At 33.3% G+C, this 23,811-nt stretch overlaps 2 protein-coding genes across 2 annotated transcripts; one reads left to right on the top strand and one right to left on the bottom strand.

Moving 5' to 3' along the window:
• Window positions 1–11,034: 11,034 nt before the first annotated feature.
• Window positions 11,035–17,978, bottom strand: LOC120216799 (kinesin-like protein KIN-14L). The gene is made up of 20 exons (XM_039214123.1): window positions 17,970–17,978; window positions 17,755–17,846; window positions 17,389–17,546; window positions 17,159–17,305; window positions 16,817–17,066; window positions 16,471–16,562; window positions 16,327–16,392; window positions 15,776–15,877; window positions 15,051–15,125; window positions 14,616–14,697; window positions 14,420–14,515; window positions 14,161–14,334; window positions 13,963–14,069; window positions 13,367–13,545; window positions 13,096–13,260; window positions 12,722–12,972; window positions 12,305–12,468; window positions 11,568–12,217; window positions 11,296–11,465; window positions 11,035–11,210 (listed from the first exon to the last, which is right to left on the bottom strand). The coding sequence occupies exons 2-20, from the start codon at window positions 17,819–17,821 to the stop codon at window positions 11,128–11,130; spliced, it is 3,078 nt and encodes a 1,025-aa protein (XP_039070054.1). The 5' UTR covers window positions 17,822–17,846; window positions 17,970–17,978; the 3' UTR covers window positions 11,035–11,127.
• Window positions 17,979–21,523: 3,545 nt separating this feature from the next.
• On the top strand, window positions 21,524–22,329 carry LOC120216655 (protein MIZU-KUSSEI 1-like). The gene has a single exon (XM_039214011.1). The coding sequence runs from the start codon at window positions 21,524–21,526 to the stop codon at window positions 22,322–22,324; it is 801 nt and encodes a 266-aa protein (XP_039069942.1). The 3' UTR covers window positions 22,325–22,329.
• The last annotated feature ends 1,482 nt before the right edge of the window (window positions 22,330–23,811 follow it).

Raw genomic sequence — 23,811 nt, 5'->3', positions numbered from 1 at the left:
AGTTTTATGGATGAAACAACAACTTTTTGATTATGGAATTGAAGTAGGTACCATTCCTATCAAGTGTGACAATACTAGTGCTATTTGTCTCACTAAAAATCCCATCCAACACTCTAGAACTAAGCATATTGAAATAAGACATCACTTCATTAGGGACCATGTCACTAAGGAAGATGTAGTTCTAGAATTTGTTGATACTTTGCACTAATTAGCGGATATTTTTACAAAACCCTTAGATAAAGAAAGATTTTGGACACTTAGGAGAGAATTAGGTTTAACTGACCTATCTTCACTTAGTGTTTAAAATATTTTAGAACTTTTAAATAATATTGAAAAATGCTTATAATAATAATTTTTGATTGCATTCTTGCTATTAGTTATGGGGAGTTTATAATTCTTAGTGAAAATTAATTTTATGTTCAAATAAAGTTTGAAGATTAATTTGATTGATTGAACATAATTAATTTTTGATATATGAGTTGTCATTACCATTAGAGCCAAATTATTTAGCATTTTAAGTGTTTAAAACGGATTTTTGACATTTTTGTGCTTCATGCACCGATGCATTTAACAATGCATCGATGCATCCTTGAATATGCATCGATGCATAAGACCATGCACCGATGCATCCGTCGGGTTTTAGGTTTTAAAGGCTTCATCTTCTTTATTTTTCAAAACCTAAACTCTAAACTTCTCACGGCCGTTCGTCCCCCTCTCACCCTAAATCTCCATCTTGCTCAAAACCTTCGGGAAATCATCGGATTCTTCAAGATTTTTATCCTACAAACCTGCTACAATCATTAAATCGCTCAAAACATCTCCACATTCCCCTCAATCCAAATTTTTCAAGGTAATTTTTCAAAAACTCTATTTTATTAATTTTTGAACTTAGGACTCGTTTAGATTAGTTCTAGTTTGAAATAATTATCGGGCATTGGTTATATGATGATTCTAAACTAGTTTCTACAACGAATTTCATCAAAAAAAACATAATTTTTCAAAATTAAAATTTCGAATTTAAAAAAAAAATAAAAAAAATTAAGTGATAGTTTTGATTTAATTGTGTTGTTTTCATGAAAACTATACATATTATGATATTATTTTAAAATAGTTTTCAAAACTTTGCCCATTAGGATTATGTTAGAGAACCTTGAATTATTGAGGACTCATTTGAGTTTTGGGATTGATTTTTGTGCATACATGTGTTTTTAAATTGCAGGTGATATTTCTTTTCCGATTTCCCTAACCATGTCTAATCCCAAACGCCCTAGGTCATCCTCGAGTCGGTCTCACCAAAACCGTCCTCCCGCTCCTAGACCTCAAAATCCATCCAATATTCCTTTATCCCTCATTAGTATTTGTTTTAACATGCCTGAAAACCGTAGGGATGAATTGTACTCTAGGTACATGAACTCCTTCCAATCCTATCGTATTAGGGAAGAGCGTATTCCTTCTCTACAAGCTATGATAAAACTTGAATTTGAATACCTCTCAATTCTTCGCCGATGGAAGTTTGATAAACTCTTTTCTCTTCAACCCATCGTCTTTCACCAACTTGTCCGCATCTTTTATTCCAATGCGGTTTGTATTCAGAACACAACTCAGTGCGGTACTATAGCGATTAGATCCTATCTTTTAGGACAATATATCACTATTACTTCTGAATCTATCGCATCTCATTTTGGTTTAGATGACGAGGGTTTATTTAATGAGAAGGAAGATGTGGAATATCCATATCTCCCTAATGCTAGTGTCAGTACCTTTAGGTCTCACCACGATCGATTTCTTCACTTAATGATCTCTTGGTGGTTTAGACCATCCGCAGGTCGGTACTCCACACTACGTACTACATACTTATGGTGGATGCACTGTATAAAGAACAAAAAGAAAATCAATTTTCCACATATTGTCTTTAGCGCGCTTGTCGATATCATAAACATAATTCGCTCAAAGCATGTAGAAACCCTACCTTATGGTTGTCTACTAAGCAATTTGTTTATCAAACTCGGCCTAGATGTCTCCCTTGACAATCCTATCCCGCTCCAAAACCCAATCAATATCACATCCTTAAAGAAATCGGATTGGAAATTGGATGAGAACACTGGACTATGGTCTTTTCGACCCGGTAAGCAAACCCCGGGAGCTAGTTCTTCACGAGCTGCTCCTAGTTCTTCTCGTGCTCCTCCTCCTCCTCCAGCTCCTGACACTGATGATGATCCAGAGCTTCAAAGGCTTATGAGAGATATTGACGAGGAAGTACCAGCTCGGCAAGATGATAAAACGCCACCTTATTTCCGATCTTTTCTAGAGTCGTTTGATCTACGTTTTGCCTCCATTGAGTCTACGATTTCTGAGTTTCAGAGGGAGATGCGTGATCGTATGGATGCTCTGACTCTTGAAGTTCGAGCTCATTATCCTCCTCCTCCCGATCCTCCGATGGAGTAGACTTACTTGCCATGCTTTCTTATTCTTAAAACTTGGATTTGATTTTTGTGGTTTGATTGATACTTTGAACTTGATTAGTTGTTGGATGTTTGTTTGAGGATGCTTGAACTTATATATTTGGTTTGACATTTTAACGCTTTCTGTTTATTAATTTTGCATCATTAGAAATTTATAACCAAATTATGCCATTTCACATTTTATTATGAATATTGTTTGTGAAAACTAATGGCTAATCTCTCTTTTGATTGTGATCTTAGCAGCCTATTATTAATAAATCAATTGGCTAATGTTTTTCAAAATTCTTGTTTAAAACGTTTTTATAGAGTCTTTTTGATTTAACAAAAAGGGGGAGAAAATTTAAGATATGCTATAGTAAGGGGGAGTAAGTTTTTCAAAATCGATTTCAAAAATAATTTCTTAAACAAATCTTAAAATTACTCAAATGTTTTGTTATATCAAAAAGGGGGAGATTGTTGAAAACATTTTTGATATTTCGATATAAAAAATTAAGTTAAATGAATTTTAAGATTTTACAAATGATGTTACAATTTTATATTCGATTCAATTAACCGAATATCAAATTATTACTCCAAGTTTTTCAAGATCAATTTTAAACCTTACTAAATGTGTAAAATTGTGATTTGTACTTAAACTATTTTTAAAACAATTTTCACAAAGTATTTTGAACCAAAATCAAAGCCTAAATTCAATTATTTGAGGTGATGCACCGATGCATCAACCATGCATCGATGCATTAGTGAATTAATTGAATCATCGAATGCATTCCATGCACCGATGCATTCTCCATGCATCGATGCGCTCTGAATATTTTCAAAACATCGAATGCATTTGATGCATCGATGCACAGCCATGCATCGATGCACGCAGGCTATTTTCAAACATCGAATGCATTTCATGCATCGATGCACACTTGGTGCACCGATGCATCAAGTGTTCCAACGGTCAAAATATTTGAATTTTACACTGATGCACCGATGCATCCTCCATCATGCATCGATGCATGAGACGCTCCACCCAGAAAAATTAATTGTTTTCACACAATAACGGCTCTATTGACTCCACTAATTATCACCAACGTTCAGAATTGATTCAAGGGGTATTTAAACAAGTTCTGAAGCCATTGATCAACAACAAGAAACATCAAGCAACTAGAATCAAGAGAGAATCAAAGAGAAAGCATCAAACCTCAAGTTTGAGCATTTCAAGCCTATTTTTCATCCAATATTCATTTGCTTTCAAGAACACTTTTGTACTCAATTGTATTTATCTTTGAGTGTTCTTTTCTTTGTTCTAGAATTGTGCAAACATCTTACCTTGTGAGGTTTTCTTGTAAGTTTGCAAATTTGTAATCTTCTCTTTGGGAAAAAGAGTGTTCTCAAGAGTTTGGTATACTCTTGAGAGATTTTGTAAGGTTATCTCTTTGGCCTCAAAAGAAAGAACAAATTAGTGAATTTATTGGAAAATCCTTAGTGTGGATAGCTAAGGTAGTGGACGTAGACTTTGTTTGAGAAAGTCGAACCACTATAAATCGCTGTGCAATTACTTTCAATTTTCTGCAAAAGCTTCCACCGAATTTTTAATTGCCAATTCACCCCCCTCTTGGCCGATTCCGTCGATCAATTAACTCAACAAAAATAATATCAATGAACCTGAATAGAAATTATTTTAATTAAAATTAATAGTATAATAAAATTCTAGTTGCAATTAAAAAGTCAAATGAGATATTTTCTATTAATTTAACATAACACATCATCTTTTTAATGACAAATGATAGTGTTGCAGTCATTTTATAACAAAATTTGAATTTTAATACTTATTATTTAACTATTAAAAGTTTGATGTCTAAATAAGAGCGGAACTAGAAATTTATTAGAGGGTTAGAATTTTTTTGTTTTCCATAAATATTTTTTTTTAGTTGAAGAGGGCTTAATAAATTTTTTATTTAATTTTTAAAAATACATAATTTTTTAATATTAATTAATAATTAAAAAAATTGGCGAGGGCCAAGCCTCCCTTGACCGTCAATGTGTCTAAAATGATTATTTTAAAATAATTTAATAACTATTTATAAAATTATTAGTGAACTTGAATGTATTTATTCTAAAATTTTTCGTGAATTATTTGTTATATTGCATTCTTCAGTGGAAAAAGGACACAATTTTCAATTTATAAAATTATTAGTGAACTTCAATTTATGTCTATCTTCCAATTGTCTGGCTTGTAGCAACCAGACAAGAAAAAAAGTTCCTCGATTTCATGTAAATTTGAAAAATCACACACCAAACAACATAATAACTTTACTATTGATGCCCTCAAACTTAAAGAATTAAAGAACTTTTCAGTTTTAAAATGAACTCAATAAATGATTTATGTAGTTAAAGTGAGTATTATTTTTTCTTGAGATTATGAGTTCGAGTATATGTATATGTAAGATATATGTATATTGTTAATGATTAAAAAAGATTATGAACATATATTATTTTATAATCATCCCAGATTTTTTTTAAAAACGTCTTTAATTTTAAAATTTGTGAAATCAAATAATAACCCATTTAAATTTTATTATTTATTCAATTTTGAAGACATCATTCATTTCAAAATTTAACAACTTACTATTAATTTTATTTTTTATATTTATATTTTTTTTGTAATTAGATAATTTACTTTGATAAAAAAAACTAAAAAAACAAAGTTACAGTTTTTTAGGAATAATTTTGGATTTTTAGAATTGGAATAACGATAAATTGAAGATTATGGACCACCAAAAACCCCTGAAATCTGGTTAATGGTGAGTGTTCTTTGTCAAATTTTGATATTAGTATGGATACAAGAACAAAAAAATATAAGTTTTTTTTTTCTTTTTTTAACTTTTAAATAATATATTTAAAATTAAGGTAAACTATTCAAATGATCACTTAACTATAGGGTTTGTGTCGATATGACCATCATATTTTTAATTTTGACAATATGACCACATAACTAATTAAGTGGTTTCAATGTAGCTACTTACTGTTAAAAACATACAGTTTAGCTGATGTGGTTGTTATTAACTAACAGCAAGTTAGAGGTCTACATCAATTAAACCGTATGTTTTTAACAACAAGTGGCTACATTGAAACCACTTAAATAGTTATGTGATCATATTACCAAAATTAAAAGAATGATGGTCATATCGACATTAATCCCACAATGAAATAGCTATTTGAGTGGTTTACCCTTAACATTACTGTTGGGATTTGAAGAGGCTCAATTGAACAACCGAAAGAGTTGCAAGGGGGTGAATAGGTAATAATTTGTTTAGGGAGTAAGGAGATAAAAGATAAGACAATTGACACAGATTTATAGTGGTTCAACTTCTCAACTAAGTCTATATCCACTACCTTAGCTCCTCAATAGGATTTTCTAACAAATTCACTAATTTGTTCTTTCTCTTTTCAATGATCAAGAGTAACCTTTACAAACTCCATATCTTTTTAGTTGGATAAGATAAGCCCATTTACCAAAGGATAAAAGAAGTAAACAAATAAACCTTTCAAAGGTAGGTGTTTACAAAGAATTAAGCTCACTAAAACACAATATTTACAAGAGAATATATAAATAAGAATAAAAAACTATTCTCTTGTGTTTGATTGCTTGGATAGGTGTTCTATCCCTTCTTCAAGTGTCCTCAACTTGTATTTATATGTTGGAATGTTGTTATGATCGTTTCTAGCCGTTGGGAGTGCTTTGGAGCCGTTGGGGATCAATTTTCGTGCAAAATAAAACTGCTCAGAACAGAGGGTATCGGTACTCCTAGAGGGAGTATTGATACTACCTTTGTTTATATTTAAATCAACTAGCTATTACTAGCTGTGAGGGACTGATGGTATCGATACTACTATGTAAAGTAGTATCGGTACCCCTTTGGTTATCGGTACCATTTTTGCATTCTGGAATTTGAGTAATGCTTGTAGTATCGATACTACCTAGTGAGTATCGATACTTTACTTACCTTTGGTATCGGTACCAAATGAACAATATCGATACTGTTCATGAGGTCACTACTGTAAGAACAGTATCGGTACTACTTGTACAAAAACGTATTTTGTGCTCAATTCCAAGTAAAATGGACTTTCAATTATTTCTGAAAACTTTGAACAAATTTAATTCAAGTCCAAAAACATTTTTGCTTAAATTGTTATATCAAAATATAGTTCAACAATCTCCCATTTTTTATATAACAAAACATTTGAAATTTTTTTTTGGCAAAACTCCCCCTTAATAAAATATTTAATGAAAAAGATACCAATTATTGAAAAATAAGTGAAAATATTCAGCTCCCCTTTTCATTAAGAAATTGAATTTTTCAAATCAAACTTCTCCCCCTTTTTGTTAGATCAAAAATAATTCAACTTTAAAGTTCAAAAATAACTTTGTCGAGTAAGTGATAACTTTTACATTAAAAACCATTTGAAAAATCAAAGCTCCCCCTCGAAAAGTGCATTCCAAACAAAATTTTGACTTTAAAAGCTTTAAACAAAATTGAATTTCAACAAAGAGTAACAAACATGTTAGTGACACATGAAATTCAATATATCCAAGTCTAAAATGTATTATGCGATACCAAATTGAAATTAAGTGCATATGCATAAAGCTTTCCAAAAATGTTATGCATTTGAAAAATTGATATCAATTGTTAGAAAGATATCATTTATAATAAATCACTTGCATAACCATTTAAAATTAAGGTCAAAAATTTAAAGTTTGTAAAATCAAAGCATTTGAAAAGTTTATATCAATTGTTAGAGATTTATCATTTGCATTGAAAATCAATTTTGACCAAAATTCATTATGATGAACTAAAATTATGAAAAATCATTAAAACTTTGAAATGTTCATCATAACATCTTTTTAACATACATGATATGAAAAACAAAACATAATCATTTAAAATCAAAACTCATGCATGCATAAACTTAAATGAGCAACCAAATAACCCAAAATAAAAACAATAAGCTTAGAGGTTACCCATTCCTTTTTTAATGTGGTTAGAGCATATTGATTTCTTCATTTTCATCATCATTAATCCCACACACCTACAAGAGACATTTATTTGGATTATGGTATCCAAATTGCTTTGGATCATTGAACATTAGTTTCAATGCCCCTTGTTCCATTAGGAACCCATACTTGTTTAATTTTAAAAGATTTTCTTTTCTTTATGGGACAAGTATGTTTCAAATGACCATAAAAATGACAATGTAAGCATTTTTCCATTTTTAAACATAATGAGTTGTTTTTAGAAATTAATTCTTTTTCTTTTGTTAAGCTTTCACGCTTAATTTTCAAATCAAAATTTTCTTTTTCTAAATCATTGATTTTGACTTTTGAAAGCTCTAAATCATTTTTCAAAATTTCATTTTTGATTTTCAAACTCAACTTTTGTTTTCAAAGCCAACTCATTTTCAACTTTAAGTTTTGAAATTAATTTCTTATATTTGGAATTCATGGTCTCAAATTCCAAATACAACTCATTATAAGCATCTTGTAACTCATCAAAAGAATGTGAATTTAAATCATTTGAGTTAGAAGATATAATTTAATCTTCTTCGATGGCCATGAGGCATAGATTAACTACCTCATCTTCATTATTGGAGCCATCTTCATCACTCCAAGTTGTCACAAATGTATTTTTCTTGGATGATCCCTTCTTCTTTAGGAGTGGACATTCATACTTGACATGCCTCGTTCTTTGACAATTAAAGCACACCGGGGGACCCTTCTTCTTACTCGATTCATGCTTCACTTCCTTGGAAGACATGAATCTCTTGAACTTTTCGAAGATCTTGGCCATCTCTTCTTCTTCATCATCTTCATCCACCTCTTCATTTGAATCTTGATAACTCTTATCGGTGGACTTGAAGGAAATGCCTACCTCATTCTTATTCTTGTTTTACTTCTCTTCATCTTCTTCCTCTTCCTTCACCATCAACTCATGAGTTAGAAGAGAACCAATCAGCTCGTCGAGAGTGAGAGACTTTAGCTCTTTAGCTGCAATAATCGCCTTCTTCTTCGATTGCCAAGACTTTGGAAGAGAGTAAATCATCTTTCTCACAAGCTTGTCATTAGGGATTACTTCTCCAAATCCCTTTAGACCATTGAAAATTATGGAAAATCTATCCGTTATATCTTTGATGTCTACATCAGGTTTCATCTTGAAGTTCTTGTAGTTATGGTTGAGAAGACTTATCTTGGTTTTCCTCACTTCATCGGTTCCTTCATGAATGACTTGGAGCTTATCTCGTATCTTCTTGGCATTGGAAAAAGAGGAGACTCTTCCATATTCATCCGGGCCTAATCCACAAAAGAGAATGTGCATAGCCTTAGCATTGAGTTGGAACTTCTTATTCTCTCCATCACTCCAATCGTCCATCTCGTCGTTAGAATGGTGTAACCTTTCATGATTAAGTTCAAAGCTTCTAGATCGTTGGCTTGAATGAAGAGCATCATCATATTCTTCCAACAGACATAATTTGCTCCATTGAAGTAGGGTGACTTGTTGACCGGTTGTGAATCTTCAATGTAATAGGTACCGGAGGTTGAAGCCATCTCTTTGTTGGTTGTGTCGGGAATCGATAGAGCTTCTTCGAGAATCGTCTCAAGGATGTGAAACTTTCTAACGAGTCAAGCTCTGATATCAATTGTTGGGATTTGAATAGGCTCAATTGAACAACCAAAAGAGTTGTAAGGGGGTAAATAAGCAATAATTTGTTTAGGGAGTAAGGAGATAAAAGATAAGACAATTGACACAAGGATTTATAGTGGTTCGACGTATCAACTAAGTCTACATCCACTATCTTAGCTCCTCACTAAGGATTTTCTAACAAATTCACTAATTTGTTCTTTCTTTTTCAAGGATCAAGAGTAATCTTTACAAACTCCCTATCTTTTTAATTGGCTAAAATAGAACCAAAAACCCCTTTACAAAAGGATAAAAAAAGTAAAAAAATAAACCTCTCAAAGGTAGGTGTTTACAAAAAATTAAGCTTACTAAAACACAATATTTACAAGAGAATAGACAAATAAGAATGAAAAACTCTTCTCTTGTGTTTGATTGTTTGGATAGGTGTTCTATTCTTTTTCAAGTGTCCTCAACTTGTATTTATGTGTTGGAATGTTGTTGAGGTCGTTTCTAGCCGTTGGGAGTGTTTTGGAGCCGTTGGAGATCAATTTTTGTGCAAAATAAAACTGCCCAGAACATAGGGTATCGATACTCCTAAAGGGAGTATCAGTACTACATTTGTTTATATTTAAATCAACTAGTCGTTGGGGCCTGATGGTATCGATACCCCTTTGGTTATCGGTACCATTTTTGCATTCTGGAATTTGAGCAATGCTGGTAGTATCGATACTACCTAATGAGTATCGATATTTTCCTTACTTTTGGTATTGGTACCATATGAACAATATCGGTACTGTTCATGAGGTATCGATACTGTAAGAACAATATCGATACTACTTGTACAAAAACGTATTTTGTGCTCAATTCCAAGTAAAATAAACTTTGAATTATTTTTGAAAACTTTGAACAAATTCAATTCGTCCAAAAACATTTTATTAATTTAAAATTTCTACGATTAATTATTAAAGATTGAATTGCTATGGTTAGAACATTTTATTAAATAAGTACTCATTAATACAAACTAATGACGTTAATATTAGAAGGTGATGTGATGCCATAAGAGAAGGACAATAATTCGAGCTGTGCAACGGAAATAAATGGGCGATTTTGACAAAATTTATTTGGCGGTTCGGTGGGGGTTAAAGCTACTTGCCAAGGACGTCGGCAGGGCGGTCGGACACTGATGCGAGGTGCTTGATTCTATCCAAAATTTTTAATGTTCAACACATGTTTTGACCATGCATTATAATCAAACTTTGGGTAAAATATCCAAATGTCCAACGACCATCTCGGATGCTTTCTTTTAGTCACATAATCAACAAAACTAAATAGAAAATTTCAAAAAAGAAATAAAATTATAAAAAAATATTATTAATTTGGACAATACAATTTTTTATTAGTTTGGATGATTACAATATAGTATTTATTTAAAAAAAATTGAACCAATTGATAATGAACCATATAAATTATTTAAGTATCAAATTGATAAAAATGTAAATTTAAAGTACTAAAAGAGTCGTTTTCCTTTTTTATTATCAGGTCAACGGATAACAATAAAATTAAACTAAAATTAGGATGAAGACCAATATTTTTAAATTAAAAAAAAATACATAAACTCAATTTTGTAAAAATAAGATATGAAGACTAACTTTAAATTTTAAAAATAGTACAAGGACTTTTGATATATTTAAACTAATATTTTATAATGTGCATCTTAGAAGAATTATAGATATAAATAATTAAATATTTTTTAGAAAAATTTTGATATATCACTTTTGACACTAAGCTGCTGTTAATTAAACAGAAAGCAATAAGACAAGTTGGCCGTGGAAAATGAGAAAAATTTACGTTAGAAATAGAACAGGGATTTTGGGACAATGATGGGTTGACATTCTATTATTTCCCGTGTATAATAGTCAACTTGCTGTTAGCCGTTTTTAAATGTCAGCAACTCAGTATTGCTACATCAGTTGAGGCCTAGCATTCAGCCATTACAAAGATTACAACCACCGCTTTGTTGTCTTTGTTGAAGGGTTAACTGGAGGTGGTGTCTTGGCATTCCTGTTATTGCTCGTAGGTGTACCTAGATACCGAAAAAAGCTTCGACTATCAACACAAAATGCAAGTGTTCAAAGAATCTAGTAAGGGGAGAATGAGTTGACACTTACTTGACTCGATCGGCTTCCCCCCGAGAGAAGATCTGCGGGACCTGTAAGCTGTTTGGACACCGGTAAGTGACTCCCTACGTGCTGCTTTTGCATGAGCCATGACTGGTGACTTCAAATCATTTATGTCCCTTGTGATAGGTGACTTGACTTCTAACGTGTTCTGTAGGTTCCTGCAAATTTATGCAGAGATGTTCAGATTGAAGTACAATCAAGAAGGCATTGTTGTTCACATCTTTGGATACAATATCGGTAAGGACCAGAGTTTCACCTACCTCTTTTCAGATCCACTGATCAGCTTCCCGATGGTTGTATGCAGAGATTTCCTTATTTGAGATCCTTTGCCACTTGCAGTTCGGGGCTCGGTAGAAAGTACACTTTGCATGGCATTCTGAATGTCATTTCTAGCGTGTACTTTTGGCTCAGGTGTATTTGGTAACTGAAGCCTAGGAATTTTCGTTCGACAATCTGTCTTCAGCGCTTGTTTTTGAAAGAAAGAACTAGTAGGACTTCGAAGAGCTTTAGAATGGTAAATCTCCATCATTGAGCTTCCATTGCTGAGATTCCCAAACTGTTCTGCATCTTGAAACTGACTATATTTCTGTGCAGATACTGTGCTAGCATGTAAAGACTTACTAACATCCGCAGGTAGTTTTATCTGACTATTGTCCTTCCCTTCCGAGCTCAACCTCCTCACCCGAGTTAGAGTTGATGGGGTTTTTGGTCCTCTCCTGTCTTCAACATTCATTGCCTTCTCAGACTTCATGGTGCTGCTGCCATTCTCAATGCTCAACCTTCGAATACGTGGAGGTGTTCTCTCCATTGTTGCCCTTTGTTTACCAAATGGAGATTTAGGTTCTTTTATTTTGTAGGAAGGTGTGCTAGGTGCTTCCTTATTAGCCAATGCCTTCTTGAGGTTTTCAATCTAAAAAAAGTTATTCAATAGTTACAAAAGCAGCCCTCAAGATAACAGCCAATTCTCTCAAATGTTGAATTGCTGAAGTATGCTTACCTGCTCTTTGAGCTGCATAACCTCACTGCTTTCTTTATTCAAACGAGCAGCACCGAGTTCCACCGTTGAAACTCTCCGAGCAAACTTCAAAGTACTAATTGTTTCTTCAAAAGAGTCTTCCTCCGGACTCACATGAGCAAACATCAGTGTCTTAGCATGTCCACCTAGAGATTTCCGTATGAAAAATATCAATAAAAAAATCATAGAAGACAAATAACTTTCACCATGAAAGAACTCGAGTTTGTACATCTTCAATTACATTAAGCAAGAAAGGCAAAATACTATACAAGCTTCCTACTTTTTGGTACATTTAAGGACCTTAGTTCGCTCAGGTGTATTCAGTAACTGAAGTCTAAATTGAGAGAAGTGTGTGCCATTATGAAACTATAAGTTGGAGATTTTGTTAATATTAACAACCTAATGAGTCCTGCAAGAGAAGAGTGAGTTTGCTGTTTCTGTAAGGGATATGAGAATTCTTCTGAGCCAAAGCTGTGATGACATCTCCAAGGCAAGAAAGGGACTTATTGATATGTTGAGCCTCCTTTAGCCTATCTCCCGTAACTTCTGATTTGTCCACCCTTTCGCTTCCTGCTAGGTCCACCAAATGCAAGCAACTACGAAGCATGTTCCCATATGCATCTTTCCCATGCAAATGTACTGTTAGGATACTGCAAAGTAAAACACACAATCATCATCTGAAAACAACTTGAACAACCCTTTAATTTCTACATCCTCGCTCTACTAAATGAAAAGCACTCTTCTATTAATGAAATCAAGCCTTCATAACTAACCTGTGGGAGCGGCTACTTCTATTATTGATTGCAGTTGAACAAACAACACGGTTCACCTCTCCATATTTCATTAGATTTAGCACATCACTTGGGGACTTCACTGTATGCAACGTAGCATCTGGAAGGCTTAAGCCATTATCAGTAGTGCAGCTACGAACCTCTAACTTGTGCACGTTAAGGTTACCAAAAGCATTTACATGAGTTCTTTAAAAATTGCAAAGAGAGAAGGCAAATTATTATTTGTAAGACAGAAATTAGAAAGAAAGGATATTTGGCGGATGATGAATCTTCTGAAAGAAGGTCTCTGATTTGTTCATTATATATCTCCACCATTTGAACTTTAATCTCGTAACTTATGATATCTTCCCTTTGATTAGAAATTTCAAAGAGATCACTAAGAGCTAGATAATTAATCCCCAAATCCTTAGTTGATCCTCCTGATGGACCACTCTGTCACCATAAAGACAAGTCAGATTAAAGAAAAGGTAATTAAGGGAAAAACTTGGAAAAATAATGCAATAAGTGTAACTACCTTTTATCTTGTGCCATAAGCAACAGGTGAAAAATGAAAATTAAAACATGGCAAATCACCGAATTTGAAGACCTATGTTATCAGGATTCAGGGAGAAGTATATGTCCAACCTTATGTAAAATTCTTTTTCATATATTGGACCATTAACTGCATATCCATGTATGAATATATGTAGGATATAAATGCTAGACATGGGTACTTTAAGGTCAAGATAACATAGGCCTAGACCATATAAATACTGACCATGAAAAATTGTACCAAACTAAGACTAAATCAGATAAAGTAACTATTGCTTGCCACTTTTTTTTAATATGAAAGAAAATTGAAGGTCTTACCATAGTATAAGTTTTGCCTGATCCAGTTTTACCATATGCAAAGATGCAAACATTATAACCATCCATGACAGATCGAATCAAAGGCTGAGTGTCATTAAACACATCATCTGAAAAATAAGAGTCATGGTGTAAAGAAATCAAATCCATGTACAAGATAAGACATCATAAACAATTAGCCTGAATTTTCTTACAATTTACCTTGTGTTGCACTTGGACCAAAAACACGATTAAACTGAAAGACTTTTCTTCCATCCTTTTTAGATTTCAATGGGTCCGAAATCACAAGTGAACCATCCTCTCCAATAAAATCTATTACATTTCTTCCTTCAGCACAGAAAGTAGGTCTAATTCTACAGAATACTCGAATATGTCCTGGAGGTAAACTTTTTTCAGAACATGACTGAGAGATTCCAAATTAAAACATAGCTAAGATGCCTAGTTAACCATTATTATATACCTTTCAAATCCTGTACCAAATTATATAACTTCCTGTTCTCTTCCGCCACCTTGTGATATTGAACTGCAGCAGTGGACATCTCTTCTACTTGACTTCCTGAGACCGTACACAAGAATAGACACATTTAACTTGCTACAAAATAATCTCAACAAGGGTTACTCAACTTAGGTACAAGATGACTGCTAACGTAACATACCTATATTTTTCAAATCCTTTTGCAGTTGTGATTGCAAGTCTTCAAACGCTCTTTTTGTTGTAGACAACAAATCCCTGAGGTTCTGAAAATAAAATTAAAAACACTACGATAAATGAAGCAGCAGGCAGAAATTAATGCATCTCACATGTTAGAATAATCCAAAAACGAGAATGAATCCTTGCACTATTTGTTGTGAGGAATAGTAAACTATTAGAATGCAACATTTTCCATCTATGTTACCAGACTCTTCGCTTTTTTCCTGGAGAATTTGTGATCAGTCATTTATTTGAACTTAAAATATGGGTATAATCCTTTAAATGCACGAAAATTTAAAAGGTTGAGCATAACACATACATGTATTCAACACCCAGTGGTTATTTTCCATAATGCTTTTTGTAACAAATACAGAGTAGGTGAAGCAAAAGAAATACATACTGAAAGTTCTTTTTCCTGCATTTTCAATAAATTCAAGTGGTTGTGATTTGCCTTTTTCATGTTAGCTCTTGATCCCTACAGAAACAATGAAGCGGCACTTGTCAGATTTTGCAACAAATATGGTAATCAATGCAAAACCGGCAGATAAGGTTGTTATGTAGGCGTACAGAACATGTTAAGGAGAGCTAAATATCTCCACGGCCACATACACATAATGATACTCAAGCAAAAATACCAACAATCTTTTAATGAATAATTTCAGACTCTCGTAAGTATTTTTATTTTACATGTTGAATTAGAAGCTGCACTATTTGTAATTTATATTTAAATGAAGGGTTTTAAAATTTACTATTCGCCACTGAAGTTTGCATTTTATTATCGAATTGATAGCTAAGTGAGGTTATAGTTACTAAAAGTAATTACAAGTTTATGCAAAGTCAAAAGCTATGTTTTCTTATTCTTCATTTTTCTTAAAATACTCATGTCCAACATCTATGTCTAAAAATACTCAGACATGGATATGGATATGATCCTCCAAAATATATGGAAAAACTTAGAAAATGTTGAGTATACACATGAAAGGCATATATCTATTTCCTACAGTAACCTGATTGTGGATAACAAAGGTAAATATGTTATTATTCTGGCAGACTGGCACTAAAACATGTAGGCCTCATCAATTCAGCAAAAAAAAAAAAAATTATATAGATGGTGAGAATATATACCTGACATTGTCTGAATGAAGATATATCCTCTAGAGGCATAGATGTAGAGTGAACAGCAGACCCTTTACTTTCTTTTACAAAATCCTTAAACATTGATTTCAGCTGTTTTGGAGCAAAAAGGAGATGATTATAATCAATCAAAGATTTACTGAAAACATAAGAAAGGGCAGTGAAAAAAAAAGAGAGTGCGTAAAAGCACATAAAACACAGTAAGGACACAATGAGACTGAGTTCATATCACCAGAAGTTGGAGCTAGGTGGGGAAATAAGCTATCTACCCTAATGATTCATTTATACAAATTAGTGTTTTTTATAATCAAGATATAGACATATAGGTGACAGCTACCTTTTGCACTTTAATAGTAAAGAATGACGGCGGGAAAAGAAAGGAACCAGCTGGTGCCTGGTACTGAATTAAGTTTCGAGATATCCATAATTTTAGAATTTAGTCCATATAAAGCAATCTTATGGGGTAATTTCTCAGAAGTATAGATTATATGAAATTTCAATAAGAGAAAATGAGAAGTGTTTCTTGGCTTCTCTGAGCTCACCTCAGGGATCTTATTTTGAAGTTGCTCCTCCAAGCAACTTGAAATCATCTTGCTCAATACTGAATCCTGTTACACAAGAGAGTTTAGTACATGATTTCTTGAATAGAACAAGGTCAATATACGAATAATATATACGTATATTACCAGATTTCTATTACGGAAAGAACCCAAAAAGTTGTCATCGATGTTTTCCTTTGCCTCAACCATGTAGTCAGCAAGTAACTTCACAATTGTGTCTGCAAACACATGCATCACACAGACGTAAATTAATAAGGAATTTGATTAATATTCTCGCTAAAACACTGTTTTCTTTGGATGATACATATGTGAAAAGAAATGCATATAAATAGTTTTAGTAACAAAAGCTTGTAGTACTAATTATCTTGTTTAAACACTAATGCACATTTCATTTTTAGTTACTAATTAAAAGAATCAAGAAAGCCTCTGACAAAATGGGAAAGAAATACATCAAAGAAAGACGAATCAAAACCTTCAAGTTTATGGTTTTCATCATGGGCAGGTGGTTGTTTATCACCAGCAGCAGACATGTCCAACCGCCTACAAGATTCTGATGACGCTAGCGAGTGGATCTTAGCGGAAGAATGCATAACAATGGGAGACCTTGTAAGCTTATAATATCCATTACCAATTCCACAATTAATCTGCTTACATTCATGGTATGACTTCAGGGCTAATATGCAGTCCACAACCTTAGCTGCAGACCCTGCCTCCACTTTGTCCTGGTCCATTATAATTGACTTCGTTTATGATTTTCAACATAAAATTGTGACCAAAAACTACAACAATTATTCAATGTAGAATCCGACTTTACCCTTTCGAGATCACAAGCTTCAAATGCTGGCAGTTTAAGCTCTTCAATGGAAACTAGAAAATTCCTAACGTTTTCAAAGTATTGATAGGCTCGTGGAGGCTGAAACTCCCTGTTGAATGATTGTGCATGTGAATTGCTCTCAACAACCTTAAAATTCATGGGAAAGGTGTCAATTTTATAACATACGAATGAACTAAACGTGGAACAAAAGATAGTAAAACAGATGATACCTTGGCGACTGCACCAGGATGGATCTTGTTAATGACATTGCAAAGAATCAAACCATTTCTCAAGCAAGAAATGAACTCTTTCTCTGATGGCTGGCCTGATATCCCCAGTGGGCCAATTAAGGTTTCTAACCAAGCAAAAGCCACGTATCTTCTCAAAGCTACAAAAAACAATGAATATCATCTGTTTTTTTTTTGCAAATTCATTGACAAAAAAAACTATACTTTTGAATATCATCGAACTTTTTTTCTTAAATAAAGGAACCGTAATTTGCAATGAAAAAAAAGAAGTGGAAATCGACTTTCTTGTTTCTTTTCCAAATTCCAATCCCTTGATAACATAAAAAGAAAGGAGTAAAGAAAACGAACCGGCTTCTTCGGCTTTCCTAGAAGCCAAATTGAGGTCTTGGAATCCAGTTCTTGTAACAGTCTCCATTTCGAATCCCTTTCTTCTGTTCTTCCTTTCAAATATCAAATCAAACTCATCATATCAGAACAAGGCAACAAAACCCATTAATCCACTCTTCTCCGTATACATTAAAAACTAAAACTTGGGGGGGGGGGAATTGAGAGAAGGAACATACTTTTGGGAATCTTTTAAAACAAAAAATTTGTAGAGTAAGGAGAGAAATGCTGTAGCCGCAGTCAAATTAGGATGTTTAATTCTGGTCTGTGGGATCTCTCTCTCTCTCTCTCTCTCTTTGTGTGTTTGCTTTGATATTGCGATCTTCTAATTTTGTTTCTTCCAATGGTCCTGGCTTCGGTTTTTGGAAAGGATCCGAAGCTCTGGAGTTCAAAATCGTAACGTTAACTTTAGAGCAGAAATTTGAATTCAAATACGTAGGACCACGCGGGGGACAATCCTGTCCGTTGCATATGCCACGTGGAATATTTGAAATCTGCGGTGTGTGCACTCATAGTCTACAGCAGAGTTTACCTTTCCAGTAAAATATTTATATTTGTCATACAACCCAACAAGCATTGGTGCTCCAAGTTTATTCAAAATTTTGAACAAAAATATTAAACTCAAAAAAGAATTTAAATAAAATTATATTAGTTTAAAATATAGATTGATTTGGAATCTAATAAGTCCAACCCATTTTTAATATTATAATATTTTTATTTTATTTTATATTACATAGAAAATTAAATATTTATTTGATAACTTGTTAAAAAAGTTCAATCAATTAAAAATTAAGCAAGCGTTTGGTTTTAAAAAATTACGAATTATTTTTATTTTTTAGAAAATAAAAAGCGTTAAAAGTAAATATGTTTGGTTATGAAATTAAAAAATAATTTTCAGAAAATAAAAATAAAAATGAGTGAAAATTTAAAAACATAAAAACAATATATGTGTTTAGCATCTTCACTAAAATTGTGTTGAAACTTTAAAATAAAACATGATATTTAGATTTTAAATTAATTTATATCAGTTCAAATTCTTCTAACAACGATTGGCAATGTGCTGGAATTTATGAATGGAACGTAACTCAATCACGTTTGACAATCCAACGGAAGATACATGATTAGTGCCTGAGCGAAGCAAACATCTACAAATATTGACTTGTAAAGCACGGGAAGAAAGTAGAAGCCAATCAATACAAGACCCAATTAAGGTGCAAGAATCAGCTCACTGAAATCCACTGGATGTGGAATGGTGCAAGAAGTCCGAATGATGACATTGCATCTTGTGGAGGGGTACTGCGTGACTCAAACGATAACTGGAAATTAGGATTTGCACAATTCATTGGAATTTGCTCGATACTTGAGGCGGAACTATGAGGGACACTTGTGGGACTCTCTTGCGCTTGGGACATTGGGTTGCGTAAGATTCTGTTAGAATTGGATTCAATGGATACCTTTCGACTTCTGCAAGGAGGTAAGATCAACTAGGAAGCTCTTCTCTATTACAGCACATATATGAGCTGCTTAGACGTAAATGGAGTGTCAAAGTTCAACATATAAGACGAGAAGGAAATACAAATAGCCGACGTTATGGCAAAAAACGTTAATGAGGAAAGACTATGAAGTTCGCCTGGGCAACTCACCACCACCGGAGGTTTTGTAGCTGCTTCAGGAGGCCACGACGTAGTCCATGCAAGTTTAGTTAAGTCTGTTGGGTTTTTTTTTCCAATATAAAGAGATTATTTGTTATAAATTCTTAATAAAAAATATGAAGAATGATAAACATATATGATCTATTAAGTTAATGAACAATGTTTTTAGCGTGTTTCATTTGATTTTATTTCTATACCAAAACTATAAGTTCAAACCCTCATGTGCGTCCTAAACCAGTAAGGAAGTCTACAAACCGCAACCAAACAGAAAAGGTTAAAAGAATGAAGTGAAAGAAAAATAAATAAACTAGAAAAAGGGGAAAAGTGTCGAGGGCAGGAGGGGTACCTACCCAGGATTCTAATTAAAAAACAAGTAAAATACATGTTTAGTGCATCAACTATTACTTTTGTTCAGTTTTGGTCATGCAATTATTTTTTTAAATCAAATCTAACATTTAGTTTTTGCTTCATTTTGGTCATCTGCTATTAAAAAATGAACAATGATATTGACATGTCACTGTAAGATAATGTCACATCATCATTTAAGAAATTTAGAAAATATCACGTCAGTATTGCTAATAATTTTTTAACAATATGTGACCAAAAATGTAATATTAGATATGATTTAAAAAAAATAATTAAACAATCGGAATAAAAGTCTAACTTTTTTATTTTTCCTAAGGCCACATAAATCTCAAAAACGGATATGTTTATGATGTATGACGATGAGCGGCGATGCTACTGGTGCGATATACAACGGCGAGCAATGTTGCTCACAGTGGTGGACATGATCAAATTTTAGAATTCTAGAGAGAATAAAGTGGGAGAGAAGGCTAAAGAGAGGAGAAAGAAAATGAAAGGTAAAAATCCCTAAATTGTGGTATTTAAAGCCTATGAAACAATGTCATTTCGGAAAGACTCTTTGGATCTTAAAACGATGTCATTTTAGAAAAATCGACAAGTCTGTCTGGATCACATGGAAGTCAAATTCTTGGATAAATTGCACGTTTAGTTTCTAGCTATCATTTTTGTTTCATTTTGATCATTCGATTATTTTTTTTCTAAAAACACAAATAATATTAAGTTTTGATTTTATTTCGTCACTCATTGTTAAAAAGTTAACAAAACTATTGATATGACATTTTTTTATGGTGTGGCATGTCAGTATCATCTTTATTTTTTTAAGTGTGAATGACCAAAATCAAATCAGAACGTAATAATATATGATTTTGAATTAAAAATAATTTAGTGACCAAAACGAAACAAAAATATTTTGTTGTTTTTCATCATCTTCTAGAAAAAATCTCTTAAGGTTTTCTTCTCCTATTTTCCACCACCTCTAATGAAATTTTTGTTCTCTAACATTTTCTCATGTTACTCTAAACACTAATAAACTCATCTTATTATTTTTCATTATTTTATTGGTTTAAGTTTTTCTAAAAAAAATTTAAATTAAGTTCATAAAACTTCAAAACAAAATCTCTTTTTTGGGTTTGAGATTGAACAAATTTGGGGTGATTATTTGAAAATTCAAACAGTATAATTTATTATTTTGAGAAAACGAATAATATGTATAAAACTTAGACTAAAACAACCATAAATAAAGATTGAAGTATTATAAAATCTAAATTTTGATTATCAAAATTTCATTATCAAACGAATGATGGTGCACAGCAGTGACTTGAAGAATATGCCAATATCATTGTTTCTACAAAAAAAAAAAAAAAGAAAGAAAACACCATGCCATATGGCGTGAAAGCATTAACAATCCAATAATTAAAAAGAAAATTAGAAACATTAACGTATAATTACAATTTTCATAGTTTGATGATTAAAAATAAATGAAGTCAAAATTTATTGACTAATAGTGCAATTTACCCTTTATAGAAAAGGTATTGTAATGTAAAAAGCGTATTTTACATCCTGGCATTGATAGACGTGGAACATGCAAGCCTATTGCAAAAAACACAGTCTGTATATATATATAAATAATACATTGGGTTATGCCTTATGCGTGAGAATTGAGAAATAAAACCACCATTATGATAATCTTCCATTTTCTTAAATTCTGTGAGTTTACCATGAAACCCCATCAAGAACTCGCATCCCTTGGAAGCAGCAGAAGCTTCAACAATTTCAACTACAAAAGCGCAGGAAAGAATATCACCCCATCGAACTTTACTACTTGCCTCTCGATTCCTGCTGAAAACCCAGAAATCTCTGATAAACTCCTTCGATCAATCTCCTCTTCATCGTCCCCACGTTCTGCATTCCAAAGTTTCCACAGTGTTCGTTCCAGGTTCTCTTCCCTCCTCCGTTCCTTTATCAAAATGATGGCTTTCCCCAATATCGTCCCAACTCGCCTCTCTCTGACACATACCATTGGCCGTAAAGTAATGGGAACTCTCTTTGGCAACCGCCGGGGGCACTTCAGCTTCGCCGTCCAGGATGATCCTCGGTCTGAACCGGTTTTGCTACTGGAACTGGCCATGTCTACCTCTAGTTTGGTCAAAGAAATGTCGTCGGGTTTGCTCCGGATTGCGCTCGAGTGCAAGAAGGTTCCAAGTCGAACCGGCAAGCTGTTGCACGAGCCTGTGTGGACCATGTATTGTAACGGGAGGAAGAACGGTTACGCGGTGGGGCGCACATGCAATGAGTCATATTGGCACGTGTTGAGCACCATGCAAAGCGTGTCGGTGGGGGCCGGGGTTATTCCGGCGGTAGAGGATGCAGGGAAAGATGGTGGGGGTGAAGGTGAGGTGTTGTATATGAGGGCTAAGTTTGAACGAGTGGTGGGGAATCGTGATTCAGAAGCGTTTTACATGGTGAATCTTGATAGCAATGTTGGCCCTGAACTCAGCATTTTTCTTCTTAGAATATGAACATATTTGAAGATATAAAGATTATTTATTGTTTTTGTGATCATGATTTTGAAGCAAAAGATATTAGGTTTATTTGTAGATGGAATTGCTACATTATTGACTTTCTATAATCATTTTAAAGAAAAAATTGCTCAGACATTGTGATGGGATTTTTTTTATCACAGATGTGAGTAGAATTATTTTCTTAAATAAAGTAATTGTTACTATGTATATAAAGATCGTTCGGACAATGTGACATCTTTAAAAAAATATTCGAAATATATGATGTATTCTTCCTAACCGTATGCGTATTTGTAAATTTATAACATTATAGCCTTGTTAAAGATACCATGTTGTTCGGGCAGCCTCGGACGTATAAATATAATGTAGTAATCACTTTACCAAGAAAAACAATCTCTCACACCTGAGATGGATTTTAAGAGGCTTTTGAGCCCATAAAAGATTATTTCACTTTTAATATATGATTCAATATTCTCTTAATTTTACACGAAAAAATCCTTTTTATTTTTTGTATTTTTTCCGATGCCAGATTTAATTTGGGCGAAAAATATTTTTCGAGTTATATTTTTATTTATCGAAAATAGAAATATTGACTGATTTTAACAATTGATATTCGAGTGTACGAATATTAAAGAATTATTTAATTTCATAAATTGATATCCATTTCAATTATTATACTGATCAAGAGTCAATTATAGTTTAATTTATTTCATTTGAATTATTTTTCTCAATTGATGCTAATATTTTATTTTATAACAGCCTATTCTTCTACAAATAACTTAATCCAAAACTAAAATGAGTGGAAAAAACCAAACAAACCAATATTCAACCGGAAGGGAGCTGACGTGTCGTGGCCATCCCTTTTCTTATATGGCCACAACCGGATACGTATGCCAAGGCCAACCATGTATAGGGCCTAGTGGCAGGGTAGAATAAGCTTGTCCTCTTTTCAAGCATTTCAATGTTTTAGGTAGGGAGTGGGGATATGTCTTAATGTCCCCTGTTCGAGCTTTTCAACGTCTATAGGTAGCATTTCTGTTATTTTGTTTTCGCATATATGTAGGGGGTGGACAGCCGGCAGAGTTTGGGCTGATCCACAGGTAAAGGTATGTGTCTTGTGAACATCATCGAGGGCCGCCCCTACGGCCTAATCGATGGTGTGGGTGAGTCTTCTGTAACCCGATGTTTCTTTTGTTAATAAAACATTTTTCCCTCGGAGAAGTCCGGGGGTTGAGGTGTGCATCCGCTATGCCCCACGGGCTTAAATTATTGGTTGAGGGACCGTGTTGCTACAATGATCTAACGTGATGTTTATTCCTGTTTGATCAGATATACGAGATAAAGGCTGACTTGACTTGGGAAGAGTCCCTTTTCAGGTGCCGCACGGATTACAAATCTAGTTGGAAAAGGTAAGTCCGTGACATTTGGTATCAGAGCCGAATGATTCGTGGTAGATGAGATGTGTTCTTATTTCTTTTAAGGAATTT

This window comes from Hibiscus syriacus, unplaced genomic scaffold, assembly GCF_006381635.1.
Source record: "Hibiscus syriacus cultivar Baekdansim isolate YM2019G1 unplaced genomic scaffold, ASM638163v2 tig00000765_pilon, whole genome shotgun sequence".
Lineage (NCBI taxonomy): Eukaryota > Viridiplantae > Streptophyta > Magnoliopsida > Malvales > Malvaceae > Hibiscus > Hibiscus syriacus.
This window is presented reverse-complemented; position numbering and strand designations above follow the sequence as displayed.

Coding starts and splice junctions, on each gene's coding strand:
- LOC120216655 (XM_039214011.1), top strand. CDS start 21,524: ATGAAACCCCATCAAGAACTCGCATCCCTTGGAAGCAGCAGAAGCTTC.
- LOC120216799 (XM_039214123.1), bottom strand. CDS start 17,821: ATGGAGACTGTTACAAGAACTGGATTCCAAGACCTCAATTTGGCTTCT. Junction 14,516..14,615: donor AAAGGATTTGAAAAATATAG/GTATGTTACGTT, acceptor GTACGGTCTCAG/GAAGTCAAGTAGAAGAGATG. Junction 13,546..13,962: donor CAGGCAAAACTTATACTATG/GTAAGACCTTCA, acceptor TTATGGTGACAG/AGTGGTCCATCAGGAGGATC.